Source organism: Schistocerca piceifrons, chromosome 2 (genome assembly GCF_021461385.2).
Source record: "Schistocerca piceifrons isolate TAMUIC-IGC-003096 chromosome 2, iqSchPice1.1, whole genome shotgun sequence".
Lineage (NCBI taxonomy): Eukaryota > Metazoa > Arthropoda > Insecta > Orthoptera > Acrididae > Schistocerca > Schistocerca piceifrons.
This window is the reverse complement of record NC_060139.1, coordinates 505,221,361-505,234,211: the sequence shown is the minus strand read 5'-3', so window position 1 is coordinate 505,234,211 and position 12,851 is coordinate 505,221,361. Positions and strand designations below refer to the sequence as shown.

At 40.3% G+C, this 12,851-nt stretch overlaps 1 protein-coding gene across 2 annotated transcripts in view; it reads left to right on the top strand.

The window, feature by feature from the left end:
- The first annotated feature begins 3,290 nt into the window (after window positions 1-3,290).
- LOC124777057 (BUD13 homolog) overlaps window positions 3,291-12,851 on the top strand; it is a 63,279-nt gene continuing 53,718 nt past the window's right edge. Inside the window, exon 1 of one of the 2 annotated variants that reach the window (XM_047252330.1) lies at window positions 3,291-3,673. In XM_047252330.1, coding sequence (XP_047108286.1) covers window positions 3,561-3,673 — 113 coding nt within the window. In that variant the 5' untranslated portion in view covers window positions 3,291-3,560. The remainder of the gene's footprint in view (window positions 3,674-12,851) is intronic. The other variant, XM_047252329.1, reaches the window with a different exon arrangement.

Here is a 12,851-nt window from a genome sequence, read left to right as displayed (position 1 = left end):
AACTCACAACTGTAAAAGTTTGTAAAACAAATCATTGTCATGTTGCAAACTCAGGGAAATAAAGATGTGGTGGTAGCAGACTGTGGTCAGGTTTTGTTATCGCTATGTACGAAGCCATATGGTAAGTATTGTGTCCAGACAAGACAGCCTAGACACAATGAGAGGAAGCCGACAGGCACGCGCTAAGCCAAAGAGGGTGCGTGAGGTCTGAAACAGGATACGTAATGATTGCTATAAAGAAAAGTACGTAGCTTCTGTAATACTTAACTTTAATCCATCCTTTTGGTACATCTGGAGATTGTGGCGATACAAGTGAGACTCTTTAGATACATGCAATGTTACTAATGGCGCCTTGCTAGGTCGTAGCCATTGACTTAGCTGAAGGCTATTCTAACTATCGGCTCGGCAAAGGAGCGAGGCTTCGTCAGTGTAGTAGCTAGCTACGTCGTCCGTACAACTGGGGCAAGTGCTAGTCCGTATCTCGAGACCTGCCTTGTGGTGGCGCTCGGTCTGCGATCACACAGTGGCGACACGCGGGTCCGACATGTACTAATGGACCGCGGCCGATTTAAAACTACCACCTAGCAAGTGTGGTGTCTGGCGGTGACACCACAGTAAGCCTTACAATGTTATTACTCTCCGGTAATTCCCACATTCTGGGTGTAGCTGACGAGGATAGTAATCTTTTGAGGAATAGCAAGGGGTATCCTTGCGACCGCGTAATTACAGTAATTCTTCTTTTACGTTGAGAATGTGGGTTTCGCGGGAGGCGTGCCAGAGATAAATCCCTGCAGTCGCATTCCCTTCTGTGTCCTCGGTGGCTCAAATGGATAGAGCGACTGCCATCTAAGCAGGAGATCCGGGGTTCGAGTCCCAGTCGAGGCACACATTATCATCTGTCCCAATTGCCGTATGTCAACGCCTGTAAGCAGCTAAGGGTGTTCATTTCATTGTAATTTCATTCTTTACTTCGGCACTGAAGAGAAGTGAAAAATAAAAGATGAGACGAACCTCCCCTTGCAATCTTATGTTAGTGGAGGTATAGCTATAATATTGCAGACTTGGCAGCACTGACTTGTGTTATGAACTGTAATTAATGTTGTCATCTTTGCTCATTTTCTAAAGCCCAGTATGATACAAAATTTATTTTACAACAGCAGTCCGATATTTGCCAACTGAGTACCCTGAGGGATCCGAACCCATGAGAGAACTGGGGCCATCATGATGCCCAGGTATTTTTATCTTCCCCCCCCCCCCCCCTTCCCACTCTCGTAGGGACTCTTCTCTCTCGGTTACGGTTTCTCCTTTCGTCTTTTTTTCCCAACGCCACTGTCTCCGCCATTTCTCGGCAGTTCAGAAATTCTGTATGGCCCAACTTACTTTTTCCCCGTTACCCATTTGTTTAAAATTTCGGTCCAATGTGCGCCCTCCACTGTAGTTGTTAAAGTTCGCCGCTCTGAAAGGGTCCAGACCTCCCAAGCATATGTATGGTCTCGACTCGACTGTATTTTTAATTTCCAGTCTCCCCTCAATTTCTCTGTCTCTGTCGGTCTGTCTGTCTGTCTCTTTCTCCCTCCCTCCCTCTCACCCACTGGCACTGTCTCCTGTCTCTTCCACAGTCACTGTGTCTCTGCTACTCTCTCTTGGCACAAAAAAAAACGCGAATATGTTCGCAAGCTAAATTTTTTTGTGAGGAAGGCGGAATGAGGAATAAAGCGGCTGGTTCCAGATTTTTCTGTGAGTCTTTTACAGAAAAACGTATTTGATTTTTGCTGGTCCTATTCCGCTAGTTTTCTTCGTTTTCCTGCTACAGACGGGTGTGCTGCTTGTATAAAACGAATTCCACAGGTCAGTAAAGTTTCGAAAGTTTATTTGTACACTTTGACACTTATAAATAACAAATAAGTACGCTTAATATAAGATTAGTATAACATTATTTCCTGTACATGCCTTCTGGATACTTTGTACATCGATCGCAATTTACCGAAAACGCATCTTGTATCTTAAAAAAGGAAATCTGTTATTAAAAATATTTTACTGAATTAGCAGTCTTTCCAGTTTTACGTAATTTTTGGCAGTCATATTAAGTTCTTTTCAGGCATGTTTAAGACCCTTTTCAGCCCATCTTTTGTCACTACATGACCATTTTGTGCATATTTGTGTCGGCGTGATGTCCCCATTATACGGAGACGGCGCGTCATAAAGTTTTATGGTTGAAAAAATGCTAACCAAACATGTTTGGTTACCTGAGAACTCTTGCAGCGGTCCTAGAACAATCGCCTTGACAGTTAAATCTACAGTTATATCTCACATCGGATATTACATTAAATTTTACGCCGATAAATACAGTAAAATTTAACCTCTTTATTTCGGTAATGGATAATGATGCCGAAAAACGTTCAGGGTTTCCCGAGAACATCATCTTAAGGACAAGTGGTGCAAATTTCGACGATTTGCCGTGAACAGAAATTATAGAATTGACCGCCCCATAATTGCTATTTTTGGTAACCGAAAATCATAGTTTTCCGCATGTATCTTGTAACGGTTACAGGTTTTCGAATGCGGGAAAAGGTGTTACTAGATGAATGTCCAAGGAATGTACAATTAAAATTTCAGTCATTTGCTTTGGTTAGTTATTTAGATAATTGCGGCCCACGGCGCAAAAACGGCTAAAAACCGGTTTTCTGCACGTACGCTAACTTTGAACATCTGGATATCGGCAGCGGTTAATATGGATAGAAGTTTCGCGTGAATGTCGTTTTTAGCACATATGGTAAAAATTTCGCCGATCTGCCATGAACAGAAATTCTGGAAGTGTCCGCCCCCCACACCTGTTAATTTTCGTGCCCAAAAGTCGTGGTTTTTCAGGGTTTTCTTAGGAACCGCCCATGCACAAATGGTACTTTTATAAGCCGCCTAACGTCCATCCTAGACCAATCCTAATGCCAAAGAACCAACGGATTTGCTCAATTTGTCTGGGTTGGAGGAAGTGTGTAATCTGTAAATTTTGACCTTGCGCTGTAGGATTGCTTCGCTACGCCCGTTTTTTTTTCCCCCGAAAGGTATATACGTATATGGTCGTTAGGCCGAGGACTACCCAACACTTGGCCCCGTATCTTTGTGATCAATAGAACCCGCGATGGGGCCCCCTGAAAAGCCGCATTTTTGTGAGCGACTTTTTGGAGCTTATATTGGTACCGTGCACGATTCGTGGCGTTCAGCCAGTGAGCAGTATTGAGCTCACTCAACCTCATTGCATTTTCCGGATTGAAATATGGATTGACTTTCCCTCAGCGATAATATGTTGACTAATCGAGGGCAGTGTTGTTTACATGTATACATGTTCCGTCAGTTGCTCGTGAATGTAAATAAATGCACGGATTGATATTAACTCTTAGAGCGCATGTTGAAATTATATGTACCCATCTAAAAGTTAAAAAGGTACCCATTATAGACAAGATATTTTGTATGAATTTAACTTATTTGGAAAAGATTGACTGTACTGGAAGAATTGCTGTAATGTTGGCGGCCTTAAGCTTGTGTGAGGGTCGAAATTAAAGATGTCGGTGAACGCTTTGAGTCAGAAGGAGTATCTGAAGAAATACCTATCATCGGGCTCAGATGATAAGAAAAAGAAGAAGAAAAAGAAAAACTCGAAATCGACGGACGACAGGTATACATAACATTATGAATTGGTTTTAAAGAAAGATGGTAGGCATCAGCTGCTGCACTAGTTCGTAGAGTGAAAGGTTAGGAGAAATGTTTTTTTCAACGCCTAATATTGGAGAGAGCAGTGATCGTTTAACGGCACATCATCTGGTGTGTGGTATTCCTGTGTATTATTCGAAGAGCTATCTCTTCGATATGCCAACTATGTAAAGCGTCATGTCATACTTTTTGTGCTAATTTGCAACTCTTGTACCAGCGAATACAAGATGATTCTTTGAGACATTTGAGAGGATTAAGGTAACGTAGAGCTCTTGCTTTCGTTGCAATTTTATTTTCTTCGTATTTATTACTATCTCATATTGACTTCTTGCCTGATGAACTAATTGTTTTCTTCCTCATTTTAAAAGTTCCACTTGTCATTTACTTTTTGGACAAAAAAATAAAGCATTAAATGCTTTTGCGACTGTTAGTTGCCGTTTTAGATGTGTATATTTGTAACAGATTTGGAAGGGTATAAAATGTCTGTTATATCTTGTGCACTGTTATCCTCTTACAGAGGGCATAGTGTACTGCCGGAATGTAGGGTTAATTAGTATATACCTGAATACTGTTCACAGATTCACAAGGAATTCCACAAATCTGAAATACTGTATTTTAGCATATTACATCACATTTTGCATCTACAAGATAATGGCTGAGTGTGGGGATAATCATATTGTTGTAAGTGCCCTCTGTATATCTTGTTACATTTTTCCCATTATTTCATGTAATATATGCTGAATGACAGCAAACACAGCAGTGAACATAATGCTGGACACTGAAACAGTATGAAGGACATTGGTATTTTGTTTCTCTTAATTGCTTCATAGCACAAGTTAATGAAACACTATAAAAGTCATATGCTGAATCTAAGAATAGGCTATATTTACTTTGTGCACACACAATCATAGTGTTTGTAATTGCGGCTAATAGTTACGGGTCAAGAGAAATGTTCAGTACTAGTTATCTGTTTTACCAGTGACATAATGTTAATGTCAGATGTCGTCTTTTGGTGTATATTTTCACATTATAGTTGTTAGTTGGCAAAATCAGTGGTTGTGAAAGCAGAAAAACCTTGTTGTGGTAACAGGCTGATCTGTAGCATAGCCTATTAAATAGTGACCCATCCCTTTCAAATTCAATATAACTGATGTGAAAAATATGTTCATAATAGGCACCAAAATACTCATTGTAGATTTTCTGTTAGGTGCTACATTGTCTCACTTTTATTTACTTATGGCATAATAGTAATTAATTAATTTAGTGTGGCTCTACGGCCTGGTTCAAGTTTTTAAATTGGATGCTGTGGAGTCAAGCATGTCCCCAACCTGGCTCACACCTTTCTTTAGTCCTGCCTGGGAAAGAGGACCTATAATTTAATATGGAAACTGAACCATGTGTTGTGCCTGAATCTTCACATCTAAATACATACATTACAAACCACTGTGTAGTGCATGATATTGAGTACTACCCATTTTACCAATTATTAGGATTTCTTTCCATTCCAGTCACATACAGAGAGCTGTAGGTGAATCTGGTGGATGGGGGCCTATCAGGCTACAGCCCCCCCCCCTTTCCCCCAAGTGACCTGTTTCTTTTTAATCTCAAGGCAGAAAAAGTGCAACATAGCTGTCAGAAATTTTCATGTTATTGTAGTTAGTGTTATAATAGATTAAGAAAACATCTACATTTACGTTAGAGAGTTTGGAGGGGCAAGGTGATACAAAGTTGCTGCGAGCTCAGCCCTCATGAAAATCATGTATTTGCCTCTATGGAAAGCAGGAAGAATAACTGTTCATATGCCATGTGTATGCTGTAATTAATCTGTGTCTTCACAGTCCCTACGGATGTGATACGTCAGGAATTTTCATATATTCCAGGATTCATCATTTAAAGCTGGTTCTTTAAACTTTGTAAGTAGGCTTTGTCAAGATAGTTTGTGTCTATTTTAGTGTCTGCCAGTTCAGTTTCTTGAGCATCTCTGTGATAGACTCCCACGAGTCAAACAAACCTGCAACCATTGAAACTACCCTTCTGTCAGTGTCCCCTGTTAGTCCTACTTGGTATTCGAGAATGACTCACACAGTTGTTTTGTAAGCAATCTCCTTTGTAGACTGATTGCATTTCCACAGTATTTTATAAGTGAACTGAAGCCCGCCACCTGCTTTACCCTGACTGAGCCTACATGATCATTCCATTCCATTTCATATTCCTGGAGTTTGATGGTTGGATATTTGTATGAGTCGTCCAGTTCTGTGACTCATATGTACTTCAGTCATAGGAGACTCTTTCTTTGTGAAGTGCAAAGTTTAACATTTCTGCACATTTAAACTGAGTTGCCAATCTTTGCACAAATTTCAATTAATCTTATCAATTTCCAACTTAATAGTTGTGCAGCATTCTTCAGACAATAATTTCATTGTATAAAACTTGCATCATCTGTGAAAAGTCTGACATTCTGGATCCTGGACTGCAGGCAGGTGTCTCATTGCGTTCTTAAATCTTCTTGTAGTCTAAGCTTCTGCAGTATAATTTTCTATAGTCACCCAGCAAAGCCTTGTACTTAGAAAAACTGCATTCTACTTCAGCTGATACAGGAGAAGCGTACCCAAGCATTTGGGAGGATGGCAGTTCATGCTCGTGTCTGGTCATCGTGATTTAAGCTTTCTGTGATTTCCCTAAATTGTCTAAAGCAAATGCTGGATAATTCCTTCAGAAAGGGCACTGCTGCTTTCCTTCTCCATCCTTTCCTAATCTGAGCTTGTTCTCCATCTCTAATGAACTCGTTATCGACAGGATGTGAAACACTAATTTCCTTCTCTTCCTCAGGAGGAGTGTATTTAAAATGGATGGCTAAAGTTATACATTGGTTTCCCCCTGCCCTCCTGAAACTTGGTTGTGGTGACAAACTGATCTTTAGTGCAGCCCAAGGTCTAGGTTATGTTGGAAGGTGGCAGTTTGGTTAAGAGTTGGCGAAGCCAACAAATGTGAAAGCAGAAAATCTGGTTGTGGTAAGAAAGTGACTGGTTGCGAAGCACATGTTTGCATTTGTGCCATATTGAAAAATACAAAGCGGTTCTAATAAATAACTGTTAACAAAATGGACACTATCATGTAGATGTAAATGATTAAGACAGAACTTTTCATGCAACAAAATCATTGAAATGGAACACAGGGTATGATACCCTTTGTTTTCATTATCTTTGACATTTCTTTTCCCACTTTACAACATACAGTTTCTAATTCATTTTTTTTTTCTGGTAGTACTATCTGCTTCTCTAATGGCAATTCCAATTCCTGCAAATCAGTTATGGCAGCAGGAAAAGTTAAAGAAATTGATTTTATGTGTGATATATTACCTGAAGTTTCAGCATAGTCTTTCTTATGCTACTCTGATCGAAGTGAATTCATTGCTGTCAAATAATCAACAAGTCTTTTCTCAATATTGAGGTTGTGGTAGTAACAGTTGTAGACATCGGTTCTGGAGCCCCATGTTTTCAAAATGTTGTTATAAGAAATGTCTGGAGCTAACAGCTTAAATGGTGCAAAAAATTACCCTTTTGACACACCTAGTAAATACCACGCTGTTTAGCGCCCGAAAACCTCAAACCACACACACACGCGCACACACACACACACACACACACACACACACACACACACACACACACACACACACACCTAGTAAATCTGTCAACATCGCTGAATTTATTACAAACCTCTCCTGTAACTCTAAAATGGTTTTAGTGAATCAGCAGCTTTCACCATATAAGGCACAGCATCTGTATGAAGAGTATTATATTGTCATGCTTAAAGCCAACAAGCCACACAGCACCCATAGATCTGTCAAACAGTCAACTAATGGTGGAAAAATCGAATAATTTACTGATTGTGGAAAAACTTGCATTTTCTGAATGTTCACAGTTTGTTAGACACTCTTCACCAGGACCATCCTCTTTCAGAGTTCCCACAATGACATTTGCAATATATCTACTCATAGTGTCTGTGGTTGCAACAACTGATACTGGTATTTTTTGTTTGCAACTTGTTGTCTGATTTGTTGTATTATTGTTTATAGCTTCTGGTGACTTAGTCCTTTCTTAATGTGGAAGATCCAGGAAGAGATTTGTCTGTGTATTTTTCTAACAATTCGTAAAATTTTTGATGGTTTAGCTTACTTAAGGGAATGTCAGCATAAAGCAAAGCTGTACAATGTTCTTCACATAAAGCTGAATAAGTTTGGCTACATTTCCTGTATAAACAAGATGTAATAAGTGCAGTAGAAGGTTCTGAATCTCAGACATTGTATAGGTGATGCAGTTATATACAATGAAATTATTGACCAAAAAAAGCTGCACCAATATTCAATTGGAACTTCATAAGATTTAATAGTGGTGCAAAGATTGAAAACTTGCTCTAAAGTTTAGAAGTTTAAAACCGTGCACTTAACAAAATGGAAAAAGAAAACCTAGTATCCTGTGAGTACAAATCCTAAAAGTCACGGAATTGATCAACTCGTACAAATATCTAATTTTCATTTTATTTTTAAATGAATAGTTGATTGTGATGAACTGACTTACTATGAGGGGAGTCAAATATAAACAGGATTTTAGTTCCTGAACATAAGCAGTTGGTAGGACTGGCCCTGCGCTTCTGCAATGCTTAGATGGGACCATTAGAAGTGAGGAGTGCGTACTGTTAGATATTTCCCGCTGTTTCGTCAGTAATGCTCATGATGTCTCAGCAACAGGTACACTCCTCCATTGGGCAACACAAAATTATCAAATTTCTTGCTCGTGAAGGAGTTACAGCAGCGGAAATTTGTGAAAGATTGACTGCACAGTTTGGTGATAAAACATTATTAAGGATGCGTGTGTTTGCCTGGCATAAAAAGTTCAAGGAAGGACAAGAACATGTGGAAAACCAGCAACACGATCGCCGTCCTCGGAGCAGTATTACAGATAAAAACATTTGTGCGGTTAAAGACATTATTGACGACAATCGGCGGGCAAGAGTATCAGAAATTGCACAAAAACTCGGACTCAGTTATGGAAGCTGCCAAGCAATCATCAAAATGACCTACAGTTCCGTAAAGTGTGTTCCAGATGGGTCCCTAAACTTTTTACTGAAAATATGAAGTTGAGACATTTGGAGGTCTGTCAGAGGCTTACAGCAAGGTTTGTGAAACAAGGTGAGGTGATGCATTTTTGAGTCAGGTCACCTGCGACTTAACATGGGTTCACCACTACACTCCAGAATCCAAACAAGCTAGTAAGGAGTGGCGGAGGAAAGGGGAGGCAGCACCAGTGAAAGCCAAGACTCGACTGTCAGTTGGCAAGATTCTTTCAACAGTTTTTTTTTAAATCAGTGAGGCATTTTGCTGATTGATTTTTTGCATGAGCGACACACGATCAATGCTGATTACTACTGTAAACTGTTGAACAAGGCGAGAGGTGCATATCGCCGCAAAAGATGAGACCAATCTATTCAACAGATCATCCTTCTCCATGACAATGCACAACCCCATACTGCAGCTCTAACTGCCTCCAAGCTACAGGAAATGCACTGGACTACACTTGATCATCCCCCTTACAGCCCAGGCTTATCGCCCTGCAATTTCCATTTATTTGGATCACTTAAAGAACCTCTAGCAGGGCGACGATTTGAAGATGATGAGAGTGTGAAACACTTTGTGTGCAACTGGCTGGTGACACGACCCAGTTCTTTTTATGATGAGGGTATCAATAAGCTGCCCATAGGCTGGGACAAATGCATTTCCAAAGCGGGAGACTATGTGGAAAGTTAAATTATAATTGCATTGAGTTTTTCAATAAATTAATTTAAATTAAAAATAAAATCCCATTTATATTTGATCCACCCTTGTAATTTCTTTTACAACAGATATTTTAAGTCATTTCGACATTTTAGCTCAGACTTTTTATATTATTGTGCATACATTTGTAATTTGTAGGGCATAACCAAATAATTTTGTGCACATTGTGGTGGTTCTTTTAGGTTATAAAAATCCTAGCCTTAGTCATTAACATCCAACATGAACTGCGTGGGTCTCAACACGCTTTCCTGGGGTTCATCCAAAGATACTTCTACATCTGTGGATAATTCTCCAACCAAGATAACATGCTGTGTCCTCCCTACCAAGATATCTTCAATCTAGTCACAGATTTTGCTTGATACCCCATCTGATCATACTTTGGGTAATAATAAATGCTGTTTGTAAATTGAGAAATTCTATCTCTGTTGGACTTCCTTGGTCTGTGGCTTTCAGGACGTCATGAGAAAAGTCTGCGTTGGGTTGCACATGATTGAGGTTTTTGGAATCCATGACTGGTGGCATGGAAGAGGTCATTCTGTTAGAGATACTTCATTATCTTTGACCTCAGAATATGTGGATCATTTCTGCTAACCTTCTCGTAGATGGGTGTGATCTGTACTTTCATCCACTGGGCATAGTGTTACCTCGAGGGATCTGTGGCATATTACGGTTCAAAGATGAGGTAACTCAGCCGTAAATTCCATCAGGCCCTAATGGTTTGTTCAAGTTTAGTGTTATTGGCTGCTTCCCCAATACTACTTACATCAGTATCTGTATCACTCATTTTGCAATGGTGTGCGATTTAATTTGGGTCACTACCCCTGGATTTTTCTAAGGGAACAATTGAAAATTGAGTTAATCTTATGACTTTAATTTTGCTACCTTTACAGTAAGTCCCTCTCTTGGCTATGAGTGTCTGTGCACTAACTCTGGTGCCATGATTACATTTACCTATGATCAGAATTTGGGTTTTATGAAAGAGCTTTCGATAATATTCTGTTGTGGTAGTCATTGGAGGTTTCATACATTGCCCTCTTAAGGCAAAATGTATTTCAGTCAGCATTTCTGTACCTATGGCCCCATGCTGTGTTTTGCACCTATTGAGTAGTAATCTGTTTCTTTGTAAGTTTCTTTACAGTGACTGTATACCATGCAGGGTCCATGCTCCTCTCCAGAACTAAATGTTTAGAGTTCAATATTAAGATTGGATACTACCACCACTTCATCTGTTTTACTGAAAATCTAAATCCCCTTGCTTGCTTTACTTGCCCTTTGTACTTTGGGAATTATTTCTCTAGAACTGCCTCATGTTCACAGATACCAGTTTCTGTGTTGATTTCCTGAAAGGGATCAGGTCTATTTGTTGTTATTAGATCCAATATAATTCCATCATGATACTGCGTATAGTATTGTTTCAAAGGAGTTCTTGTCACATCCACTACTTACAAAACTAATTTTTCCAAGTGATTGTTCGAAGATTAAAGTCTACTCCAGTGATTACAGTATGATTGGGGACCTAATGTATGTTAGATTTTCAATAAAGTTTTCAGTTCCATCTGGAGGCGAGTCTGATGGTTGAGAGGAGGTCTGAACTAAAAGTTTGTGCACACCTTTGGTACTGAGTCTTGCCCAGACAGTTTGGGTGCAATTTCAGTTTTGATCTTGGTGGTTTTAAGTTTCTGTACTGCCACTGATGCATCACCTCCATTTACCATTAACCTATACTTTATCTATGCACTTAAATTTGCTCAAAAACTCTCACTGCTATCAATTTCATGTTTCAGCCATCTTTCTGTACCTAGTATTATGTGAGAAGGTGAAGGCTGGGTTAAATGCAGACTGAAATATTCCGTGATCTTACATAATTTTCAGAAACTTTGTTCTAGCAAAACAGCGATCTCAGGCCTATCAATAAAATTTACTAAAAACATTCTTGATAACATGTTTTTTGTTAAAACTGCAAAGAAAGTAGTAAAGCAGCTAAGAGGTAACAATTCACTACAATGATAAAGCGAAATAGTTATATAAAACAATTACTATGAATGGTACACCCATGATGGTACCAGGAGCTGGGCTGGCTGAGCAGCCTGCACGAGAGATGTAGTAGGTTGCTGACTGTCGCTCAGCTGCTCTTGGTTAAGTACCACGAGCAGCTGAGAAACAGTCGGCAGTTGATTATATCTCTAGAGCAGCTTGTTCAGCCAGCCCAGCTCCTGTCGTCATCATAGGTATACTATTCATAGTAATTATATTTTATAACTATTTCACTTTATTGCTAATCAAACAATGGAAAATTCAGGAAGGAATGTAACATTAATATGAAAAGTCGCCACTCATCATATAGCAGAGACGCTGAGCCTCAGATAGGCACAACAATGTGACTGTTCCAAGTAAAGCTTTCTGCCCATAAGCTCCTCATCAAGTATGATAGGGGTGACAGGCAGTGCAGTGCTGCTAGGGGAGTATGCAGGGATGAGGTGGTGAGGGTAGGGCAGTTATGTGCAGTCAGGAGGTTAAATGAAGGCCTGGGGAGAAGGGGTAGCAGAAAAGGAGAGAAGTAAAAAGACTGGGTGTGATGATGGAATGATGGAATGAGGGCTGTATAGTGCTGGAAAGGGAACAGTGAGGCTGGATGGTTGAGGACGATGACTAATGAAGGTTGAGGCCAGGAGGGTTACGGGAGCATAGGATATATTGCACTACCTTTCATCATCCCCTGAAATGAGAAATTTCCTGCCCAATATCCTTCCCACCCCTCCCACAGTGGTATTCCACCGAAACTACACAATATACTCGTCCATCCCTACACACACCCTGCTCCCAACCCCTTACCTCATGTCTCGTACCCCTGTAATAAACCTAGATGCAAGACCTGTCCCATACATCTTCCCAGCACCACCTACTTCGGTCCGATCACGAACGTCAGCTATCCCACCAAAGGCAGGGCCACCTGTGAAACCAGTCATGTGAACTACAAGCTAAGCTGCAACCACTGTGCTGCATTCTATGTGGGTATGACAACCAACAAGCTGTCTGTCTGCATAAATGGCCACCAACAAACTGTGGCCAAGAAACAAGTGGACCACCCAGTTGCTGAGTACTCCGCCAAACATGACATTCTTCACTCCATTGACTGCTTCATAGCCTGTTCCCTATGGATTCTTCCCACCACCACCACCACCACCACCAGCTTTTCTGATTTGCACAGGTGGGAACTTTCTCTGCAGTACATCCTACGTTTCCATAACCTTCCTGGCCTCAACCTTTGTTAGTCATTGTCCTCACCTATCCACCCATTGAGCCTCCCTGT